The 26,034-nt window shown below is 39.3% G+C and overlaps 1 protein-coding gene across 1 annotated transcript; it reads right to left on the bottom strand.

The window, feature by feature from the left end:
- Positions 1-958: 958 nt before the first annotated feature.
- LOC308679355 (kinesin-like protein KIF13A) lies at positions 959-25,825 on the bottom strand (the record flags this gene model as incomplete). Its single annotated transcript, XM_081346963.1, has 8 exons — positions 25,267-25,825; positions 24,577-24,670; positions 8,489-8,501; positions 6,777-6,837; positions 4,172-4,264; positions 3,077-3,257; positions 2,159-2,246; positions 959-1,093 (listed from the first exon to the last, which is right to left on the bottom strand). Coding segments are annotated over exons 1-8 (720 nt in total), but the record flags the coding sequence as incomplete, so codon positions are not given.
- Positions 25,826-26,034: the final 209 nt, after the last annotated feature.

The following is a 26,034-nucleotide window of genomic DNA, read 5'->3' as shown; positions in this document are numbered from 1 at the left end:
ACTTTAATCACAAGAGACAAGATTAAGTTGCATGCAACAAAGATGAGTTTTTCTTTACTGACCTCAGTCTGTCACTCTCTTACCACCAAACACCTAAGGCAGCTATGGTGAATTTATGAAATGGGTGTCACAGGTGACATACCACACCATGTTTGGTGACATGCCAGGCCTCCAGACCCCCTGAAACTCATCTGAGAGGGTCTTTCTCTTGCACAGCCTCTGAGGCATCTGAAAATCATGCAAGGATTCTCACACAATTTTCTGAGGTTCCAGAAGCCTTGCGAAACCAGGGCTCTCTTGTGTGACTTTTGAGGGTCCACAGAGTGGAGAGGAGAGTCCAGAGAAGTGGTCCTGAGAGGCCTCTTTTGGCCAGGATGCAGGTGGTGATATGACATGCCAGCAGGCAAGGTAAGCATTTTCTGAATTTTTTACATGCGGAGTCCAACAGGTTCGCCATCACAGAGCTAAGGTATGACTACTGACCAACACTCTTCAATAAATTACTTACATAAAGTTCCAGATTGCTGAATGCGCCTATTTTTGTTTGTTTGCATAGGCACACATTGAAAAACTATATCAAATAAATGTAGTTAGGTGTCATACTGGACCTTTATAATTCAATATTTATTTAGATATTTAATGCAAAAATAAACTGTAGTAGGCATCAGAAATCTGTATTCACTTTCATATTAGAAACTCAGTGCCTTCTTTGGCTGAATTTAACTGTGAAAGCATTTTAATTTTAAAACTGTTTTATCACCCAATGTCGCTTTAGTCCTTTATTCCTTAACCACTACACCAAATTGATCCTCAAAATTCCAGATTAAAAAATATTATTTACACCTGTAACAGTAGACATTTCGGTGGGAATGCATTGTCATTTATACAACTGAAATCAACTGGGCAAGATTTAATTTTTTTAACATATTACCCAAATGTCTTCAATTAATTCACTTACGCCAGACTGCAGATCATAAAGTGTTTGAGTGACGATAATGTTAAAGACAGCATGAGAGCGGCTGCTTTCTTCATTCATGTTGGTTGCTGCAACTGTCCGGGACTTATTTCCCTCTGACATTAGTGACTCTATATCCTGATGAATAACATAAAACATTGGACACAACAATTTCCTTTTTCCAGTCGCAGCATTTGCAATTTATATAAACCTATTATTTTAGATGTAAATAAACAAATACAACTTAAAACATTATATGCATGTTATATTTTTTCACTCTTATGGAACTCCTTTCCATTCTACACCTACTAAAGTTCCATTTGCATTACTTTCAAAAGCAAGGTTAAGATCTATTCCCTGAGGTTGCTGTTCAAAATAACCCTAGAAAGATGGAGGAATTTCCATGTTTGTAAATATAATTTTATGCTGTTTTGCTGACTGAAGGAGTTGCGTTTCTTGCCCTAAACCTTTATAATGTGATATCTAAATAAATTTAAACTCACAACACTTTTGCCTGTCCTTAACTGAACCTATAAATCATCTCAAAGTGCATATTCCAAAATAGATCAGAGGCCAAACCATTTCAAAAGTTTCCACAAGCATAAAATAAAAACTCAGATTGTGTGTGTGTGTGTGTGTGTGTGTGTGTGTGTGTGTGTATGTGTGTGTGTGTGTGTGTATACACACACACACACACACACATACACATACATACATGTATGTGATTTGCAAAATTGTCTAAAGTTTGATACACCTAATTCAAACCATTCCTCCAAAATAGCTGAGTCAACTGAAAATCTAAATTAATGTTTTTAAAGAAAACATATTTAGATCAGTACATCTAAAATGTATTAGTGGCTGTGTTTTAAATACTCATTACTGTAAATCATTTATATAGCTTACATTTTCTCCTCTAATGCACATTTCCGTTCTCTGTTTCCTTTAACAATGTGTGTAACACATGCATGTTTTTATGCAAGTGAATCTGTCTTAGCACAAATTACTTTCTTACACAGATACTGTCCATATATAAATTAGCCCCCAGGCTTCTTTTCTCACCCTGCATCACAAGCACAGAAGTACCTATATTCAGCCAATTGTTTATCTAACATGGCATAGTGTAGTATGATGCAGTTGCTGTGCAAATTTATTCTTCAACCCACGGATACCATTATATTGGCCAATTTCTTATGCTTTACTTACTTCAAAGCAAGTAACAGCTAGCTGAGACAAACCATCTACATATGGACCCAAAACTTTATGCTCACGAACTTTGAGGGATTGCCGACTCCTTTGAAATAAAAATATTGTCATAATTTAAACTTTGTTAGGAAAATGAATCAGTAAAATTAACTCATTATAGACCAATGAACATATAAACTTGTTCTCAAACGGAAAATACATTTATCAGAAATATAAAGATTTATTTTTACTAAAAAAAAGACATGAATATGCTAGATGAATGGAAAAACAGAAAATGGGACAATGAAATTAACACCCTCCTTGAAAAAATCTGGTTCCTTTACAAAATTTGTACTAAGTAACCTTCTAACATCTCCATAATTGTTTAAAAAAATCCCATTGTTCCATTAAAACTGGCATATGTGTATTCTTTTTAAGATAAAATCTTACAACTAGTAGCCTTAATAAGCACTACAGTACTCACTAGAGACTCTTGACAATTCTGCTTGAATAACTATAACTCTGTGTAATAAACAGGGTCAGGCTTACATTACACATCCCAGCAGCAGAGATGTGACTTCAAACTGGTTTCTCCAATTTAGATAAAGTGGTGGTAGAGGGCTATTAGAAGGGCAACAAATAGAAATGCTATCAGTTAAGAAAATAGTTTCCATTCTTGTCTGTATACATTTTCCTCATTAAGAACAGTTAAGTTTAAAGATGGGGTGACACAGCCATGATGTGTAATTGACTGTCAAATTAAAAAGAAATTCTTATTTGAACCTGGCACAGCAACTAGCAGGGTAAACAAATATTAATCATTGTTATTCTTATATACTATTAGGAAAACAATGAAAAATACAAACTATAAAGCGAGACTAAAGTTCCCGCAAACATACTATACATCTAGAATAAAAAAGGGCTGGGAGGGTCACTTACCCTTTAGGGTCAAGTAGATCTCTGACCTTTTCATTATAGATTTCCATATAGGACACCTCTATTTTAAAAGTGTGTGAATCATTTTGTTCTAAAGTGATTCTCTGAAATAAAGCACAGCAGAGGCGCGGGATCAGACCCAACTGCTCTGCATTTCCCATCATTGAGAAGGATTTTCCTGAGCCTAAAAGAGGAATATAAAAATGCATTTTATATTTAAAAATGGAAAAGTTATCAATTGCTGTCTCTTTTGAAAATGATAAGTAACAAATAATAAACAGTATAAATTGCACCATCTCAGGAAAATGTGTATTTAAGTGAAGGAGGTAGCATACAACAAAGTATTATTTCCCAAGAATGCATGTTAGCTGCAGAGGGAAGATTCATAAACTCAGGGGGGGAAATGGCTGCTTTACAGTATTCCCAAAAGATGCTTCATGCATGTCCACATATACTCACAATCACATTTGACATTTCAATTCCAGATCTCCACATAACCCTGTTTTTCCTTAACACCCAACAGGAAAGATCAGAACCACTGTAAAACAATATTCCCAATGCTCAATCCTGACCACTCACTCAGCCTCCAAGAGATCTAGAGCAGAGGTCCCCAACCTTTTGGGCACCAGGGACCGGTTCTGTGGAGAGAGGTTTTTCCACGGATCAGAGGGGGTGTGGTCTCCTGTGGTCCCTGCATCTCGCGGATGGGGCTTTGTTTGTTTGTGTGGCCGGTTGCTGGCATGCCACGGTCCGGTACTGGTCCACAAACCGGGGGTTGGGGACCCTGTTCTAGAGAACCACCAGGGTTAAAGCAACATGACAATAGGAAACCAGGCAAGAAATCCAGAACAAAAAATAACTGGATCAAGGAAAATTCAAGAGAGGGCAGGGCCTTTCTGTTTATATATTAAAAAGCCATATTAATGCAGAGCAGTGGTGAGGGGGATGGGATTATTGGACCTAGGTCAAGTCCTGACCTTAAGAAGAGGTTCACACAGCAAAGAAGACACTGGTGAGTGGTTCTTCTTTCCCAGAAGATGGCGACAACCTCCGCAAAATATCTCGTTTCCATTTGGAACTTATAAACACAACTCTTACCTGTTTGTCCATATGCAAAAATGCAAGCATTATATCCCTGAAAGGCTTTCTCAAGAATTCCTTCTCCAAGGCACTTAAACACAACTTGTTGATCTACAAAAAAGAAGAAGAAAAGGCACAACTGAGATGGAATTATCTATACTGCAATGCACTTCGCCGGCTCTGTATCAATCAGATCGTTCCTGGGGCTACCACTGTTGCTTTTCACCGACAGCAATTCTAACCTACGTTGAGACAAAAATTAGAAGGGGGATATATGGGAGATTATTTTACTTTTTAAAAAATAAAAATAAAAATGTAAAAGTATTTTTTATCTATTTTTTGTTATCAATTTTATGTTAAGGTGTTGATGCTAGACATGCTTGAAAAAACTCAGCTGAAATTAAAAATAGAACCTCAAGACAAAAAAAAGAGAGCAATAATAAGGGGAAAATGTTCGATCGTAAGGAATAACATAACTTATGTTTGTAATAAGATTTATATTCCTTTGTAATAAAGAGATTTATTAAATTCTTACCATTTTTAAATTACTGATTAAAATAAAAAGATGCTTGAAAGGAGTGGATCTTTGTGCCATTTTCAATTTTTCCTTTTATCTAAATTTATTTATGCATAAAGTCTATATATCTGCTTTATATTGCAGTTTATTCATTTATTTAAATAAATAAATATTAAATGAATCAATAATTGTTTAATTTATTTATTCAGTTTATTTATTTATTTACAGGTAGTCCTCTACTTAGAACCATTCGTTTGGTGACCGTTCGAAGTTACAACAGCACTGGGGGAAAAAATGACTTATGACCGTTTTTCAAACTTACAGCATCGCCATAGTCAAATGATCAAAATTTGGAAGCTTGGGAACCGATTCATATTTATGACGGTTGCAGGGTTCAGGGTCAGAGATCCCCTTTTGCAACCTTCTGACAAGCAAAGTCAATGGGGAAGCCAGATTCACTTAACAACTGGGTAACTAATTTAACAACTGCAGTGATTCACTTAACAACTGTGGCAAGAAATGTCTTAAAATGGGGCAAAACTCACTTAACAACTGTCTTGTTTAGCAACAGAAATTTAGGGCTCAATGGTGGTCCTAAGTCAAGGACTACCTGTATACTGCCTATCTCACCTAAGTGACTTAGATTCTGCTGCCATAATCTAGTTTTTACTTTTTGCTGACGTATAATGTCAGAGAACAAGCCATAATAGTCTCTTGTTGGTCTTCTGAGTGAAGTTGATTCGCTTCCACTTCCTAGTGGAAAGGAAGAACAGGACAGAACCCACTGCTTCATAAAGAAGGCTCAAGATGGTGGAGGGAAATTTGGCAGAAAGCTTGGGCTAGCCGAGGGAAATATGGGAGAAGGACATACAGATAGGTCATGATTAGTGCAAGTATAAATTATTTATTTATTTATTTATTTTATTTAATTTATATACCGCCCTTCTCCCGAAGGACTCAGGGCGGTGTACAGGGCAATGCAATAAAATACAATATACAAAAATTAAAAAAATATTAAATACTACAGCCCTATTCAATAAATTAATACAAAACTATAAAATACCCCTAAACCCATCAGACCAGGCCGGCTTGTTCAAATAAATGTGTTTTTAGGTCCCGTCGGAAGGAGCGAAGGTCGGGAGCCATCCGGAGATCAACCGGTAGACGGTTCCAAAGGTCTGGCGCGCCCACAGAGAACGCCCTCCCCCTGGGGGCCGCCAGTCGACACTCTTTGACCGACGGCACCCTAAGGAGGCCCTCTCTGTGGGAGCGCACTGGACGAAGGGAAGTTGATGCCGGCAGCAGGTGCTCCCGTAAGTAACCCGGACCCATGCCATTTAGGGCTTTATAGGTCATAACCAGCACCTTGAATCTTACCCGGAGGGCAACCAGAAGCCAATGCAGCTCACGGAGTAGAGGTGTTACATGGGAGTATCGGGAAGCCCCCCACCACCACTCGCGCGGCTGCATTCTGCACCAGCTGGAGCCTCCGAGTAGTCCTCAAGGGCAGCCCCATGTAGAGAGCATTGCAGTAGTCCAAACAGGAGGTCACGAGTGCATGAGTGACTGTGCGCAAGGCATCCTGGTCTAGATAGGGCCGCAACTGCAGTTACAATTTAGTGTGAACTGTAAATTGGCACCAGTTCATTTAATGGAATCCAAAATTTAGTTGTTAGGATTGATTCTTGGCTGAGGATGTGTGACCAATGATTGGAAGGTCGACAGGACCTAACAGACCATCTTGCAACCTTCCCTGTGGGCTTCCCCAATGACTTTGCTTGTGAAGCTAGCAGGGAAGGTCACAAATGGTGATCACATAACCACAGGATGCTGCAACCATCGTAAGTGTGAGCTGGTTGCCGAGCTCCCAAATCACAATTATATGACCACGGCAGCATTGCAATGAAGGAAACTTCAAGAAACAGTTGTAGCGCTCATTCAGCACCACTATAATTTTGAACAGTCTCTAAACAAGTGGTCAGTGAATGAGGATTACCTGTACAGCCAAAATATATTAGCACAAATAACAAGAATGTTTTATGTTAATCAGGAATGGAGAAGAAGATTTTGAATCAGCTAAAAATAGTAGGAATGAAAAAATCATACCTGCATATTTGGCAGTGTTTGATTCATCCATAGACCAGAAACAGTAATCAAAGGCAAATACCTGTGGGTAAACATACTTTAGATCACTACTTGCACTATATGAACCTCAAATCACGTTTTAAAAAGTTAATTAAGCTTACATATTTAGTTTCTTAATTCTTAGTTTTACTTTATTTCAACTGATTTCTTACCAAAAATAAGACACTAAAATCCAGTCTAATATGCTGGTTCTTTATTCCTAGTGAAGATTTCATATTAAATTATACTAAATAGCTATGGTCCGTCTATAGGGCAGCAGTGGTAAGGCCCTGGAGCAGCATTGAAAGACCCTACTTCTAGTGGATCATCAGCCATGAAAACTCACTGGGTATCTTTGAGCCAGTCATTTTCTCATAGACCAACTCAGCCCCACAGAATTTTTCCTGTATGGGATTAGAAGAGGGGAGGTGTGCCTTCCCCCTTGCTTCCTGCAGAGAAGCCTGATGTTTTACATGACAATGCCCATCTAGGTTGAGAACCTTAATCCATGCTGAGGGACAACTACATTTGGAAGTCAAGATAGCTAGATTCTGGTTGGCAACTAACTAAAAGAAAAATGCCTTTACAAATCTAATTTAATTTATAGTAAAAAAAAGATTTGGCAAGAGGGGCTAAATAAGCAAGTTGACAGGAACACATACGAATGCAGGTAGTCCTCAACTTATGACCAAAATTGGAGCTAGAATCTTGATTGTTGAACAAAGTGGTGATTAAACAAGATGCCCACATGACTGTTTCGCTTAATGACTGCAATTATGGCACTCCTAGTTGTGGTCATTAAGGGACATCCCACATTGTTAAGAGGATGGAGTTAAAGAGCTGCCTGCTGAGTTCAGCTCCCTTCCACGAAAGGAAGGGAACTGCTCTGGCAGATTGCAGGAACAGAGCTTGGATTTTCAGGATTTGAGCTCCATTTTGCATTCTGTTTGAAGAGTTCAACTCCCCTCCATTATATAACACATTAAATTAAAATTTAATCTTCAATTCAATCTTCAACAATGCATTAAACATTCAATTATTCATCTCTAGGTAGGTATCAGAATGTTGGCAATTGTGTGTATTATTTTACCAACGTATTTCTATCACACATATATATTTCTTGTCTTGCTAAAATTCTTAAGTGCATTTAAAGTACCGTAGTTGTCAAAAATTGTTGGAAACTTCTGGCCATGGCAAATTCAAATGTTGATAATCACAGAAATATCCTTTCAGGACAAACCTAACCATTAGGCATCAGGCCAAACATTTCTCAAACTTGAGGGAAGAATTTTGATGACTTCCTGGATTCTTTTTAAAAATCCACACCCCTTAAAGAGTCCGCACATAATAAAAAAAAAGTTGATGCTCCTTTTCTCTTGGGTGTTAGTTACCAAATTTAATTTACTATACATTTTCTATGTGTTATATACATAGAATATAAAAAAAACATGATTCCTGCTGTCATCAGCCCTACTAGAGATCAGTATGAATACAGCTGCATGTGAAAGCTTAGGCATCCAGCCCCTAATGAAAACTATGTATTTCAATGAATTCGTAAGTGAGCAGAATATAAGATCTTCATAAAGCAAACTGGCTTTAGTGCTTAAAACCAAGATCTGTATTATGTATCACTATAAGCAAATGATCTTGATTTGAAATTACAAAATCAAAGAGAACACAAATAAGTTGCTTACCTTTGGTAGTTTCCTGTGGTATGGAAATTCAAGTGGAAGATGAGTAGGCATTAAAAAAATGATATCTGATTAGTGTTGGTAACTATTAGATCACTTTAATATACTGTTTTTCTAGTGTGAAAGATAGTTGAATTTAATATCCATGGATAGTGGAAAAATATATTTTCTCCCAAAAAAAGTTACACTAACAAGATTTAGATAAGAATAACTGCTTAGCACTCTAGTAACATTACATCCTCTCCTCATTTGGTGACTGCAATCCCTTCCTTAAATCAGAAGCAAAATGGTTACTAATAAAGCATAAGGAGAGAGAGAGAGAGAGAGAGACAGACAGAGAGAGACAGAGACAGAGAGAGAGATATGCTGTCAAGATCACAGGTTGCTACCGTTTCATTTAATGAAGTTCTCTTGTATAGCTATGCTAGCATTATTCTCACTTCAATGTACAATGTACACTGGTAACGTAAAGGTAAAAGGTAAAGGTTTCGCTGTCCAGTCATGTCCAACTCTAGGACACGGTGCTCATCTCCATTTCTTGACTGAGGAAGTCAGCGTTGTCTGAAGATATTTTCTGTGGTCATGTGGCCAGCATAGCTATATGCCAAAAGAGCGTTGAACACTGCTACCTTCCCACCGAAGTGGTACCTATCAATCTACTCACATTTGCATGCTTTCAAAATGCTAGGTGGGCAGGAGCTGGGAAAAGTAATGGGAACTCACTTTAACAGCTGAGCCACTGTGCCCCCTTTGCAGATGCATGACCAAATTTCATGCATCTACAACAATGATGTAGATGCACGAAATTAGGTCATAAATGCATGCTTTCATTGAAAATGTTTTTTTAATGGTTGTATTTGCAAATAGCCGCTAAATATGGTAGCCACTAAAACAATGTGTGACTATATTGAAGAACAATTATGTTCTTAAATTTCAATCATTCCATGAAGAAAAAATATACATAAATTATGAAGGGCATAGTAATATCATCAAAAAATTAATTTTTGAAGACAAATATTATGCATGATTCATAGTAAATTCTGAAAGAATTTACATTTTAACAAAATGTTGGAAAACGTATGAGGAAACTGACCCCAAAACCACCTGTAAGACATCTTCAGCTATAAACTAAGGTTGAACTGTCCTCTAATACAGATTACACTAATCTGATAATTTTCTTGTATGCTGATGGCTTCAAAATGTGTATTTATCTTAAACCAATGACATCAATCATTTAAATAAATTTTTTACTCCATTCTAAAATGGGAAACAGGCAAAACTAATTTCAGTAAAAATGGGGGAAAAGGTATTGATTTGCAATTAAAATAGATATTTCTATTTAGTAAGACCATAAAAAGTTAGATGACTAGAAAAAAAAACTCAATGAAATCTGATAAAACATGAATAAGATTTCATTCTCAAAACTGCAGTGATAAAGAAAGAACCTCAATTTAAAAAGAACACCAGTGTACAGTTGCAAGAAAAAGTATGTGAACCCTTTGGGATTACGTGGAGTTTTGCATGAATTGGCCATAAAATGCGCTCTAAACGTCATGTAAGTCACAACAATAGAAAAACACAGTCTGCTTAAAATAATACTACACAAACATTAGCTGTTGTCATGTTTTAATTGAACATAAGATGGAAACATTCACAGTGCAGGGTGGAAAAAGTATGTGAACCTTTGGACTTAATAACTGGTTGACCCTCCTTTGGCAGCAATAACCTCAACCAAACGTTTCCTGTAGTTGCAGATCAGACCTGCACAACGATCTGGAGTAATTTTGGACCACTCCTCTTCACAAAACTGTTTCAGTGTAGCAATATTCTTGGGATGTCTGGTGTGAATCGCTCTCTTAAGGTCATGCCACAGCATTTCAATCGGGTTGAGGTCAGGACTCTGACTGGGCCACTCCAGAAGGCGTATTCTGTTCTGTTGAAGCCATTGTTTGGTTGAATTACTTGTATGCTTTGGGTCATTGTCCTGGTTCACATCAGACAGTGCTTCTTTAGACCAGTAAACCCAAAAAAGGTGTGTGTTTTTAAAGGGCAGGACAGCTGTCAGCAACACATCCAATATCATCACACTGATTGGAGTCAAGGTTGGCTCACTCCTGGCTCCAATTAGCTCTTGGAGAGGTCATTAGGCTAGGGGTTCACATACTTTTCCCACTCTGCACTATGAATGTTTACATGTTATGTTCAATTAAAACATGACAACAGCTAATGTTTGTGTAGTATTATTTTAAGCAGACTGTGTTTTTCTATTGTTGTGACTTACATGACGTTTAGAGCGCATTTTATGGCCAATTCATGCAAAACTCCACGTAATCCCAAAGGGTTCACATACTTTTTCTTGCAACTGTATTTTCAGTGTATCCTCTGTTGCTATAGTGGCATGTGGGAATCACCTTGGGAAAGAATTGCAGCCAGAGGAACAGTCAGATAAGAGGAAGCTTAATCTACAAAAGGAATGTGGGTGTGACGAATGCCTCAAAAGGGACTCTCTCTAGTTTCTTGGGATGTAAAGGCAACAGGGGAGAAATGTACTTTCAGACTTAACAGATTCTATTAATCTAACCCTATAATAAAGTAGAATTAATTCATCTGGGCATACTTCCTATCTGAACTACTTTACTAGGCTGGCAAGTTGGTTGCCTAGATTCTAGTTAACTTTTTTTTTAAGCATTTGGAAGCTTTATGGCCTAATGGGAGATTCCATAGAACTCTTGATACCAAATGCCTTGTTTGGTTTTGTCATTAAATGTCTAGGATGCATATATGTCAGGACATATGCTCTACAATTTTGGAAGTTAAATTTCTGTCCAAAGCACTACCTGATCAGATTTATAAAAGTATTGTTATAACTATTAAAGGTATGATAACGAGACAAGGGACGCAGTGGCTCAGTGGGTTAGGACGCTGAGCTTGTCGGTCAGAAGATCGGCAGTTTGGCGGGTCGAATCCCAAGTGCCGTGTAGCAGAGTGAGCGCCTGTTACTCGTCCCATCTTCTGCCAACCTAGCAGTTCGAAAGCACATAAAAATGCAAGTAGAAAAATAGGGACCACTCCGGTGGGAAGGTAACAGTGTTCCGTGCGCCTTTGGTGTCTAGTCATGCCGGCCACATGACCACGGAGACGTCCTCAGACAAGCGCTGGCTCTTCGGCTTTGAAACAGAGATGAGCACCGGCCCCTAGAGTTGGAAACGACTAGCACGCATGTGCGGGGCAACCTTTACCTTTTCCTTTAACGAGACAAAGTGTGGGATACAATATGGCCAAATACCTTTTGGCTTGAGTCTAGGAGGTTATAAACTATTTCTTAAAAGAAATGAAGCCACACTTAGAAAAAAGAAATAGAGCCTGAATTTCTAAATAACTGGTTAATCAGATCACATCTGAATGAAACATTATTTTCTAAAATGATTTCAGTCAGTCAAGGTTAGGTTTTGGCACAGAAACTAGTTTGAACATACTATGAGATGACATTCCCTAAGAGAGACTCAAGGAAGAATATGATTCTATTAATTCTTACGACCTCTTAGCTCCTTTCAATATTACTGATCATAAGATCCTTTTGGAGCGGTTTTGCAATCATTCCAATCATAAGATAATTTATAAAAACATAACATCAAAAAATCAAGATACAAGATAAGCAGCAAATAAATTTAACAAATAAATGTATACGCAACACAGCCGTATACTCCTTTAGTATATTTCAATACAGGTAATCCTCAACTTATGATCGCAACTGAGACCCTATTTCCCAATTGTTATGTAAGTTGTGGCACCCACATGACCAGAACATGAATTCACAACATTTTTGTGCCAATTTCTAAGTGAATCTCTGTGGTAATCAAAAGGAAACACTGTGGTGATTTGATGGAATATGGTGAATCCCTGAGGGGGAAGGAAGCATTCCAGAAAAGTAATTTAGCCCAGATATTGTGCGAGAGAAAGAGGGTGAAGACAGTCCCTCCTAAATAGTTCACAGTATCCACAATATATTGTAGATACAGAAAATAGAGTTTTCACTCTGGCAAGATTTCATCTATAGGTGTAAAGCAATAAGGACCTCAGTATGGATGAATTGCCATGTGTTATTCCTGGTTTGGGACCTAAATGTAATCATGGAACCACACAGGCCCATTGTAATCTTGAACAGTTAAGTGACCGGTCATAAGTCAAGGACTACCTATATGCATTTGAGATCTCACTAATGCACTATTGCACTATTCTATCTCGAATCTCTGATTAAGGCTCAGCCTCAGGTTTTGAACAATAAAATGACTTCTGCTGTACTCTATATTATGACTGCTTAACAGATGGAGAAGATGTTTGATCAATTTCCCCCCCCCCCCATTGTTCCTTTTGTAGAAAGATTAGTGATGAGTTGTACATAGTGTATGTACTTTGTATGGAGAGATGAGTCACATGAAACATGAGAAGGATTTGTCATGTCATATTTAATGTGATAAGACAGCTTTTCCATGGAAGGAAGCAATGTATTATGAAAAATGCTATGGTTAACTAATTAAACTGAAAAACATAGTAAATTCAACTGAAAACTGGCAGAAAACTCTTGGCCAAATTTTTTCACACATAAAGAGTCTTAAAAATGTATATCAACCTATTCTACAAGCTGATGTCTCACAGTCAGTGAACAAACTGAAGCTGAAAAGATATTGGATATTTCAGAAGTCAGTTTAGCTGAAAATGCCTCCAAATCTACCACAAAGTATTTACAGGAAAGAAAAGTAAAGATTTTGGAATTTTTATTATTATTATTGAAAATCTGTGAGCGATCGCAACATGCCATACACCCAAGGAGACAAGAGTATTTCTGCAAGGAAAAAAAATAGGGGGGAGGGGGAAATCCAGCAGAAAGACCTGAAAGACTCAGCAAGGTGGAAATATTTATTTCTGCCAAGAGAGGTCTTAAACTATCTGAAAGTGCATCCAAACCTTTGCAATTTCATATTATTTTCTTATTCTAGATCTGTAAACAACTTACACACAGTAAATATGCCTTCAGGTTTGCAGAAAGGTTTAGAAGTTGCATCAGCTTCTTCTAGTTGGAAGGGTACTTTGGACATTGATAGCTGAACCAGAGAGAAATTACGTTTCAGAAGAATGAAACCTCTTTGCAGCCTTGTCCAGCAAATAATCTTTTAACCGTAGGGTGGACAGAAACAATGATACGCACAAACCAGAAGTTGATCAAGGTATGACTAATGGATTATAGTGCCAAGTGTCAGGACATGAACTTTCAAGATGCAGAACTGCTTAAAAACAGCCAGACCCCTCCTGAAATTGCATTTTAAATTGTAACATTGTTCTAAGACAAGACTGATAAAAACCAACTGGTCAGAGTCCAATACTTTTTGGTTATAAAGCGGAAAGAGGAACTAGTAGAGTATGCTCTCTCTCTCTCTCTCTCTCTCTCTCTCTCTCTCTCTGTGTGTGTGTGTGTGTGTGTGTGTGTGTGTGTGTGTGTGTGTGAAGCATACTATTTGGCTTACTGCTTTTTTGGCAGCTTTTTCTTCTTGCTATCTTTTCTACTTTGGGATAGCTTTCTGAAATCAGACAGCATCAAGAACTTTTGGCTACTGTGGCTAATTTACAGAACCCCATTGCTTGGGAAAAACCATGTTGATCAATGTTATCTACCTTCAATTATTAACTGGAATTGTGAAGTGTATAAAACTAACAATTGTATTCAAACTGTGATTCAGTAAATCCGATTGTACACTGTTGCTTTCCATGATGATTGTGCCCACTGAAATCCAGAGGCGCTTAAAGTTTTGCATGTAACTATACTGAGAGCCAATTTGGTGTAGTGTAGTTAAGGCATCTAGGGACGCGGTGAGTCAGTGGGTTAGGACACTGAGCTTGTCGATCAGAAGGTTGGCAGTTTGGCGGGTCGAATCCCGAGTGCCACGTAACAGAGTGAGCACCTGTTACTCGTCCCAGCTTCTGCCAACCTAGCAGTTTGAAAGCACGTAAAAATGCAAGTAGAAAAATAGGGACCACTACGGTGGGAAGGTAACAGCGTTCCGTGCGCCTTTGGCATCTAGTTATGCCGGCCACATGACCACGGAGACGTCCTCGGACAAACGCTGGCTCTTCGGCTTTGAAACGGAGATGAGCACCGGCCCCTAGAGTCGGAAACAACTAGCACGCATGTGCGGGGGAACCTTTACCTTTACCTAGTTAAGGCATCAGGCTAGAAACCAGGAGACCATGAGTTCTAGTGCTGCTTTGGGCACAAAGCAGCAGGGTTATCATGGGCCAGTCACCTTCTTTCAGCCCTAGGAAGGAAACAATGGCAAACCACTTCTGAAAAATGCAGGGGTTTGCCTGGGCAATGTAAAGAGGAATCAGACATGATTTAAAGAAAGAAAAAAGTTACTACTACATGATGGTTGAATGAAAAGTAATGCTTCACCTCCATATCCTTAGTTTTAATTTGGGGTACATTAATAAATGAAACAGGAAAATAATTCTTGAAATAAGCTATTTTGTTACCTGTATTTACTTTTCCACATAATTACCATTACTTGCTCCACACTTCTGTCAACAAGGGACAAGCTTCTTACAGCCCTCATGAAAGAACTCCAGTTTGCCCTTCAAGCAGATCCTGACAAACCTTCCAATCTTTTCATTTGAGTCAAACAGATACCCACAATGGTTTTTTTATTATTATTTTGCAAAAAGATGGGATTTGCAAGGCACTTGGTCTGGATAGTCTAGCAGTGAGAATTAACATCACAACTACCTTTTGGGTGACTTGTGAGGCAGTGTTTTCATGTTGCAGCAACATTTCCTTCTTGTGCTTCTAAATGCTACTAAATTGTAGTTTCAAATTTTGAATGTTACAATATAGCACTGAGTTGACTGTGGTGGCAGATTGAAGGAAAATCAATGTGAATAACATCATATGTACCTCCTCATGTGCAATTAGATCTGAGGTCTATTTTCTCTCTCTTTCTCTTTCTCTATCAGCTTTGTGATGATACTTCATGGACTGATGTTTTTTTCTGAGCCATAACAATAAGCCTATTTGCGGGGGGAGGGGGGGCAGCTGTCGTGATACTGTCAAGAAATTCCTCATATTTATCTGATAATGCGACAACAATTGTGGGCAAATTTCAACTTACGAAGCTTAATTTTTGCCATGGCCATCTAGCACAGACTTTCTAATATTGAAGAACATAAACAATGGAATCACTTTTGTGTGAAATAACAAGATTGACAAAAAATTTCCTTTGACTGTTTTGCTGACTGCCTGGAATTATATCAATCTTTTTCATATGAAACTTGTTAACTCTTCCACTTGGTTTTTAATCACACAAATCAGCTCTTCCTGGTTCATAACTTTATATTTTTTGGCCCAGGGTGGCATATCTTTGAAGCAATTGACAAGAACTCATTACAGTTTTTAATTTCACAATAGCAACTTTTTCTCACAGTAACTTCTTGTCAACTAAAGTGAGAGAACACACCAGAGCTTCTAGTGCAGACATGTCAAACTCGCAACATCACGTGACATTGCGCAATGTATCTTGACTTTTTCCCCATTGCTGGCAATAGGGTGGGCGCAGTTTCCGCGTGACACATCCGGCCTGTGGGCCGGCAGTTTGACATGCCTGTTCTAGCGTGCCAGTACTGCCATCTGTTCGTGATTTATAACATTGGAAGCATCAATTTTCATTCAACCCTTATTTTGTTGTTCATTTCTAGTCCCATTGACATTATGTTTTGCTTAATGCTTAATGAACATTACAATCCCATGGTTTTAACTGATCACGTCAGTATGGAAGTGATTGTTTACTACATGTGTTAATCTAGGTCACAATCGTATTTATGTTCATGCTTTTTTGGAAGTTGCAGGTTTCAGCAGGTTCAAAATTTATGGACTACATTTAGTTGCTGTATACTTGAATCAAGAGGATACTGAAACAAGGTTATAATACTGGAAAACATTTTGTGCATGCATCTAAGTCTCTTTTTATTAAACAAGCCATTTGCTGTTATTGTTATGCTTTTAAGTAAGTTAAATTCTTTTAAGAATTTAGGTAATGACTTATTTAAAATATCTTAACATATTTATATTCAACTGCAAGTAAAGGATTATGATAGGGAGAGTAAAAACTACTATCCAAAAGGAGACTATATATTACTGGCATATTTACTGCTGAATGACAACAATTTTTCTAACAATCAGATTTTCACTAATTTTAGATCAATTTTATACTAATTTGCATGAGATTCTGCAATTTCAGACAGCTAATACATAGCAGACTTAAATTTATTATTCAAAGAATAGTAATTAGTGATTTCTGGAAGAATGATACAATAGGGTGCCACAAAGTTCAGACAGATTCTGAACCCTTTAATGTTTCATAAATAACTTGGATAAGGAGATGGAGAAGATACTTAGAAAAGATAATGAATTTCTAGTGTAGCATAATTACCCTGGGAAGTAGACTTTCCTTTACTGGATCTGTACAAGGAAAACTTGGAATACAGGCAATCTTCTACTTACAACCACAATTTGGATTGGAAATTGCAAAGTAATAGTTAACTGAGTTACATCTGATTTTACAACAATAATGGGCATCACCTTTCTGAAGAATTAATGAAATAATATTTATAGAGGTTAAAATTTTCTAAGTGAAAAACTTCCAGCCCTGCTGATACAAATCATGGAATTTTGAAGAAAAAAAACCCCTATGTTAAAAATACTTATGATGAGATTATGCCAATTTATATCTATTTTGTAACAGTCAAGCTTCCTTTAAAAACACAATGTCAAATTCATAAGTCTACATAAAGACAGTCCTCACTTACTGACTCTCATTCAGCAACCATTCAAAGTTACGACAGCACTGGAAAAGGAAATTTATGGCCAGTACTTGAAGAAGCAGCCATCGCAAAATCCCTGAAGTCATGTGTGATCACAATTCAGGTAGTAGGCAGCCAGCTTGTGGCAGCTGGAGTTTCGTGTGGACACATGATCTCATCTGCAAGTTTATATAGCTGGCTTCTAACAAGCAAAGTCAATGGGGAAGCCAGCAGCAAATCAAGTCACAGTCACATGACATCATTCTTAATGACTTTAGCCAGTATTGTAAGTCAGCAGAATCGGTAGTCACATTTTTCACTTTATGACCACACAGCTTAGCAATGGAGTTTCCAGTCCAAACTGAGTTTGGTAAGTGAGGATTTATCTGTTCTGTTTATGCTCACAGATAGTATTACTGATACCAACAATTAAATTGTCCCTGAAATGCCAGTCCTTACATAACTAACTTTGTCATAAAACATGGCACAAGGGAAATGTACTGGTAAATTAATGTCTGTGTTTCAAAAATATATACTTCATTCTCTATGGTGGATTTCTATCATTTTTTCAATCCAATTTTTAATTTCTTTAGGGATGAAGAGTTCCAAAATAGCTTTAAAGAAAAAAGAAATATGAGTTTGAAACCTGAATTTAAAATTTCTGGTCAAAAAGAGGGTTGTACTATAGCAAGATGTTTATATATCCAGATATCCAAGAGTCGTACAAATTTTTTAGTTTGGATTGATTGAATACTTTTCTGAAACCTCTCATGGAGGGTCCCAAAATCTCTATCTGAGACTAACATTATATTTAGAACATTTAAGCCTGATGTAATAGATGCAGTGGATCATATGCTATTGTATTTTCAATAGAAAAATCTAGGACTTGCTTGCTTTTGATTCAAGGCAAAGAGTCAAGACATAGTGGAACAGCAACATGTCATCTTTTTGTTTTGGATGTTAACAAATTACAGGTAGCCCTTGACTTACAACCATTCATTTAGTGACTGTTCAAAGTGACAATAGCACTGAAAAAAGTGACTTATGACCATTTTTCACATTTATGACTGTTGCTCAATCCAGATGATCACATGATCAAAATTTAGTGCTTACTTCATATTCATGATGGTTGCAGTGTCCCAGGTCCCTTTTGCGACCTTCTGACAAGCAAAGTCATTGGGGAAGCCAGATTCACTTAACAAACCGTGTCACTAACTTAACCAGTGTAGTGATTCACTTAGAAATGGTAGCAAGAAGTTTGTAAAATGGGACAAAATTGACTTAATAACTGTCTTACTTAGCAACAGAAATTTTGGGCTCAATTGTGATCGTAAATCAAGGACTATCTGTAAAGTTTTGTGTTTTGCTATTATCAAATACCCTGCATCATTGTATGTTGGATATACCTAAAGGAATCATCCTTATACTATTTACCGTATTTTCCGGCGTATAAGACGACTGGGCGTATAAGACGACCCCCCAACTTTTGAGATGATTTTCAAGATTTTTCATCTTATACGCCGGAAAATCAGCGAGCCCGGGAAGGCATGCCCTCCCCTCTCACTGTGGAGGAAGCAGGGCAGGCTGGCGTCTGGCGGGAGCCGGCAGGGCAGTCCTGCGCACGCGCGCGCTCCCCGGCTCCTAAGGAGTCCTTGGGGAGCCATGGCAGGCGCCTCACGCCCTTCCCTCTCGAGGCGGCACCGGCGAAGCCATCCGGCGTCGGGCGGGAGCCGGCAGGGCAGTCCTGCGCACGCACGCGCTCCCCGGCTGTTAAGGAGCACTCCTTAGCAGCCGGGGAGTGCGCGCGTGTGCAGGACTGCCCTGCCGGCTCCCGCCCGACGCCGGACAGCTCCACCGGTGCCGCCTCAAGAGGGAAGAGCGTGAGGTGCCTGCCATGGCTCCCCGAGGACTCCTTAGGAGCCAGGAAGCGCGTGTGCGCAGGACTGCCCTGCTGGCTCCCGCCAGACGCCAGCCTGCCCTGCTTCCTCCACAGTGAGAGGGGAGGGCGTGCCTTCCCGGGCTCGCTGACTTGCAGCCAAGCCGGAGCCGAAAGGGGCTTTTCCTTCCACCCACCCTTTGGAATAGACGCAAGAGCTCCCAGGGTCTGGCGTTTGCAAGGGGGAGGGGAAGGGGCTGAGAGGCTCTTGGGGGTGGGAAGGGAGGGTCACGTTGGAGGGGGGACTGGACTAAGGAGGCTTGAAGTTGCTTTGCAAGAACGGGGGGCGCTCGATTGATTTATGTACTATTTTCCGGCGTATAAGACGACTGGGCGTATAAGACGACCCCCCAACTTTTGAGATGATTTTCATGGGTTAAAAAGTCGTCTTATACGCCGGAAAATACGGTAATATATTTTTGTCCTGATTGATGTATCATTATTGCTTTTATATCTCACTGTACCTTAACCTAACTCATCCTTAACTGCAAATAAATATTGAAACACTCTATTAAAAATGAGATGTTTGCTCTTTTATAACTAAACCATATTTCCAACATTTGTAAAGTATACTTTCTTTCACTGGATAAAATCTCCCTACAACCAAAAATGTAATTTTTAGCTCTTGAAGACCTCAGGAAATTTTTTTTATTAAACCCAAAAGATAATATCGGAAGATATAATTTATTTAAACTGAGATTTAGTCCTACAAATTCTGGGGGAAAAAATCTACTGGGATATTTCTAAATAGGGGCCAAGACCAGAAAAGAAAGCTTTTTAAAAATCAGATCCTTATTTTAATACCTTAAGAATATTGCCACAGATGTGAAATCTTAGGACCTGGGTTTTAATAATTCATAATTTTAGAATAACACTCTACTGATTAGTATTTCAGCCAACATCTGAGACAAATGCAACATAGTTAACAGATAAATGTTTCTATTTAACAATATTTTAATACTTTATAAACTGAAAAAATGAACAGGATGACCTATTTAAGAGAAGTCAGAATCACTTTGTTTTAGTTTTCTATAAATAAAGGCAAAAGATGCAGTCAGCTGTTATACCATCCACTGCTTTGGCAGGTGATATTAAGAGGGCCTGCATAGCAGTTTCTATCTGGCTGATAATATGTTGGATAAGGAAACAGTTGGTATCTGTCTCATTTCACCAGACACCCCACTTAGATAAGATGAAATTGAGGGTTTTACAATGACCTACTAACTCAATAGAGTTATAGCTTTTACCTATTGAGGTCTAAAGCTTGAAGGTATGATAAATAACCACATCAGTCACTATAAATGGTATGTATATGCTTCTAATGAAAAAGTGGTTTTAAAAAAGTTAATTAAAAGTACAATAAAAGTGTTATCTAAATATATAGTTTTTAAAATATCTGCATAACATATGATCTATGAAAAAATACAAATTGTTAAAGATATTCAAAATATTTTAAAATCAAAATATTTCATGTCCAAAATACATTGCATCAATCACCTCAGAAATGTTTAGAAGCCCTGTTCCAGCTTAAAGCAATTATTTTGAACTTGGAAATAACTCTTCTGAGCTTGAAACATTTTCAGATAGGTCTGAATAACTCACTTTGAACTAGATACTGGGTGTTTCAACTCAAAATATTTTGTACATTCCTACATTAAATATAGTAATCATTTCAATCTGCATTGGAGAATATAGAAAACAATTATGACTTAAGCACAGAAAAATTATTAAATCTTAAAGACATATAAATTATGTTACAATGGGACTTATTTGGTTGTTATCAACTTGATTCTATGTAAGCACCAGCACGGTGAACTCAGAGTGGAAAGACCCAGGTTTAGTCTTCTCTTAGACCAGGGGTACGCAACCTCGGCTCTTTTATGACTCATGGACTTCAACTCCCAGAATTCCTGAGTCAGCATATGCTGACAGGAATTCTGGGAGTTGAAGTCCATGAGTCATAAAAGAGCCGAGGTTGCCTACCCCTGTCCTAGACATAGAAGCCTAATCAGTGACAGCCAGCTGATAAACAACCTGTCTTTTCACATTGTAAGCTTTATTGGAAGAACATGTGAAATACAAAAGAACCATGCAACTAAGCAAGACTAACAGTAAGTAATAGTATCTGGATAGCAGAACTGGACATATTGAAGCTTATTACTTTTACTATCTTTGGATATATCTAATTTTAGATGGGACTGGACTATAGATTCATTAGGTTTTTGATAACAAATTAAGAACTGCAACTAAGTCAGTGGATAGATAGGAATCTTTTAGTAATATCAGGTCTGATGTGAAAGCACTTCTGGAACCGTCATTATTCATGGGCTGATAAGATACTATGGCTCAAAAAATTGCCAATCAGATTTTGGTGATACTACACCTGGAGCTGTTACTAAAGCAGGTATATTATTGCCAAATACAGGAGTGCTTTCAGAAATAATTGGAACCTGTGGCTGGTACAAAATGCAGCCAGACCTAATATTGTTGTGATATTCTGGAAAAATCTGGTTCACAGCTTACTTCCATTTGAAGCTCTATCAATGGACAGGAGGGAATAGATATTTCACATCAGTGGACAGCAGACTCTACAATTACCGTACCTCTTGCAAGAGTCCTATCTTGCTCTCTCTTCTGAAAAAGCTGTAAAGCAAGTTTTTAATTCACCTATTGCGTTGTTTCATAATATTTTCACTGTGGATCTTTATTTCAACTATTAGACTACACTATACAGATAGTTCTCACCTTATGACCAGAATTGGCACCAGAATTTTCATTGTAAGTTGTTGTAATCATAGATTGAGTCAAGCCCAATTTTTGTGGTTGTTAAGGAAATCACACAGTTATTAAGTCAATCCAGCTTCCCCAAAGAACTTTTTTTTGCCAGAAATGGACAAAAAAAGCTGCCAAGCATGATTACATAACCATAGGACACTGCAACTGGTTGTAAATGCAAGCCAGCTGTCAGGTGCCTGAATTGTGATCACATGATTGTAGAGGTGATACAATGGCTGTAAATAGAGTACAGATTGTAAGTATGGTGGAATTACTGGTGGAGGAGAGGGGGACCCTCTAGGTCTAGGGGGAATAAAGAGACATTCCCAGCATGGAATCAGTTTGGGGGAAGAAATGACTGAGGTCCAAACCTTACTGTGGTGGAAACTCCAGCTATACCGGAGGGATGTGTTAAGAGGGGGAATCCTTGCACTGCGGAAAACTCCAGACTTGACCTATCTCAGAATCCCTAAAGCTTTTTCTGACCATTCCCAAGGGAATACAGTCATTCTGGCAAGATTCTTATAATTATAGGTGATCAACAATAAAATATCTACCTGGGTGTATTCACTAATGATTCTGGTTTCTTGCACCTGACAATAAGTCACTTTTTCCAAGATTGTCATAATTTTGAACCATTGTTAAATGAACAGTCATAAGTCGAGGACTACCTGCATACGTTTTCAGCACGGTATAAGCTACCTGGAGAGCTATTTACAAACATAATTAGTAACATGGAGCCACTAACACTTGTATGAACAAGTATTACACATCATTTTGCAATTTCCTCCAGCACTTGTAAAAGTTAGTACAGTTTCAGTAAGGTACTGTACTGGTGTAGAAACTTCTTCTAATTCTTTTACTAGCTGACTTGGAAGATTCCTGCTAATTATGAGTGCCAGAGGAGCTGCAGGATGCTGTGGAAGAGAGCAAAGCAATATGGCCACTTCAATTTGTTCTGAAAAGTGAAGGAGCCATGTTTCTTCAAGAAAAAGATTCCAGAGCGAGCTTTCTTTTATCTTTCATTGAAGCAAACTATCCATATGAAGCCCTACTGCAGGGGTGTTCAAACTTGGCCCTTTTATGACTTGTGGACTTCAACTCCCAGAATTCCTCAGCCAGGCACGCTGGCTGAGGAATTCTGGGAGTTGAAGTCCACAAGTCATAAAACGGCCAAGTTTGAACACCCCTGCGCCTACTGTTTAATGCATTCAGATGTCAATGTTACACTTTACATTATAGTGACTTGCATTCCTAGTATAATGTTGTAAGTCAAGCACAGTAATCCATACTAACTATACAATTGGTACTGCACTGATATAGAGGACAGAGTCTCAATTGCTCAAAAAGATAATCAACTTGAGCCGATTCAAATGAATCTGATTTAGAAAGTAAATTTGACTTGTTGAATCAAAGAGAGTCAGAAAATCAATCCAAATCAGTTATTTGAGCTTAGCTGGGTCAATTTGTTTTGAATTTCCATTTGAATTTTAAAAAAAACTTTCTGGGAATATGCAGACTTTGAAATAATTTACATAAATGTAAAAGCATCAATTTTGGCATTCTGATTTGATTTGGAAAGCTAATTTAACTAGGAGAGTCAAATTAATTACCATCTAATCTCTGAATCCAAATTTCACACAGCCCTAATATTTCCTTTAATTCCTTGAAACAATTGTCTTGATATAATATAAAACACTGGAATATAAGTAACACAAGAAGCTGTAACATTATACAGAAGTATCTCTTACACATTAAATAGTTCACTTATCTCTCATCTCCATAATTAAGACACGTAACTTTCATTTAAAGAGACTCAAATAATATAACTTTCCTTTTTTATAAGAAAGCTGTAACTCAGATCCACTGAATAAAAACACACAGAGACACAGATTCATGCCAGTATTATAGCCAGGAGATCACTATCAAAAAGTAGAAAATGTAAATTTTCCTTCTGCATGTTTGCTGCATAAGTCCTCCTTTTGAATCTCAAATGAATGGAAAAAAACTGATCTATTTTTAAAGTTATTTTGGATGATTTCCAATTGCTCTTTTCAGGGATTTATAAATAAATGCCAGATACACTCTTACCACAATTAATAAAGAAACCAGTAGATTATCTGCATGTATTTTTAAACCTTTGCATTTAGCGCCAACAGAACCCATTGTTATCTGAAATTCTAAATATCTTTCTTTTAGATCATCACGAACACATTACTGCAATGCAAATCCCTTAGATTAAGATAGCATTAATAACTTTTTGTTCATGCAGCTCAATACTCAAGTGCAAGTTAATTAACCTTATTCTATTTGGCACCTGCATGAGTCAGAGGAGGATCATGGCCAAAACCATCTCTCTCTCTCTCTCTCTCTCTCTCTCTCTCTCTCTCTCTCTCTCTCCTCTCTTTCTTTCTTTCTCTTTCTTTCTTTCTTTCTTTCTTTTTTTGGAACAGAGGCAGATTACAGAAGCAGCTGATGTGCAGATAACAAAAGATGCTGGACTTGAGAACACAGGTTTGGATTTGTTCTTTACCTGCTTTCTCCTTGCTTGTTGTTTGAAGGCGGAGGATGCAACACAGTCTGATTCCCTTCCATTTCCACAATACACTTGGTATTCAACTCCAACTCTAGAATGTAACACAAGGGACCTCAGAACTCTGTCTCCCCCCCAAGGATACTTCCCTCCCAGCTCTATTCTGCTTGCTTGATCGATTGACCGACCGACTGATTGATCGATACGTACTTCATCGCCAGCCAGCAGAACTTTTTTTTTCCCTGATTCTTTCTCACGCCTAGCACACCATTCCCATTTACGACTAAGAAGCGTAGGAAACGAGATGGGCGTTGTTCTTCTCCAAAATAATGAAAGGAGCGCGGGGAGAAGAAGCCCAGCCAAGACACTCGAGATTTCTGCTATACGGCGCTCTCCGCGCTCGCACGAGCCGCGCCACCCGAGCTCGGTTTCGCAGGTCCGCTCTCTCCACCCCCGCTTCCCACGACCTCCCGCCGTTCCAAAAGACTTTTGCTGAAGTCGGGACAACAACACCCGCTTCCCCGACAAAGCTGCAACTCTGAACCTTTTGCTTTCCCCAACCCTTTGGCAAACAAGTGCCTTCTGCAAACACAGTCTGCCCGCGGAGGAGGAGGAGGAGAGGGGGCGAAGGAAGCGGGTCACTCAGGGAGAAATGAGCCACCCTCGTTATTCTTCCATCGGATTTATTACCTCGTCTGTTCATGGGCCGGACTCGGACGGCCACTTTCACCTTGGTATCCGACATCTTTCCCGGCAGAGAAGGTGAATCCTCCCCGCAGAAGCGAACGCGGGTCTGGAGCCTCCCTTCACAGGACCCCCTCGCCTCAGAGCCGCCGCCGCCGCAGCCGCCCCGGCAGCGCGAGGAGCGCGGCGCCGACGAGGGTCATCCCGGCCTGGGGGGGGGGGGCGAGGAGGAGGAGGAGGGGGGGAAGTCAGGGGAAGCCGCGCAAAGCTTGAGAAGCAGCCGCTCGAAGAAGAGTTTCCCAGAGACGCCGAGGCAGCCGCTTTTTGCTTCAGCCTCGCCTGCGCGACAAGCTCCGCCGCCGCCTCTGCTGCTGCTGCTGCTGCCGCCGCCTCCTCCTCCTCCTCTCCCCCGCCACCGCCATCTTCCAGCTTCCGCGGCGGCGGCGGCGCCCGGCGGCTCCTGCCTTAGTCCCTCTCCCCTGTGGAGATTCCAGGGCCGGGGGGGGGAGGGGCAGCGAGGGCCGATGTCGGAAATACCCGAGCGACTTCGCCCCTGAGAAGCGACGTGTGGGGTGGCGGGGGGGGGGGGAAAGGACTCGACGGCCCAGCCAACTGCCGAAGGGCGGCTAAAAGTCATGCGCGAACTTTCCCAGGCCGCCAGCCGGCAGGGCGGCTGGCGCAAGCGCAATCGGACGCGTGTCAGTGGGGAGAAGGCGGGTGGTTCTGCTCGCTCCTCTCCTCCTTCCTGGAGGTTGCCGGCGGGGTCAAGATTGC

The sequence above is a fragment of the Vipera berus genome (assembly GCF_964194415.1).
Source record: "Vipera berus genome assembly, contig: HAP1_SCAFFOLD_254, whole genome shotgun sequence".
Classification (NCBI taxonomy): Eukaryota; Metazoa; Chordata; class Lepidosauria; order Squamata; family Viperidae; genus Vipera; species Vipera berus.
The sequence above is the reverse complement of the archived record's forward strand: the minus strand, read 5'-3'. Positions and strand labels throughout refer to the sequence as shown.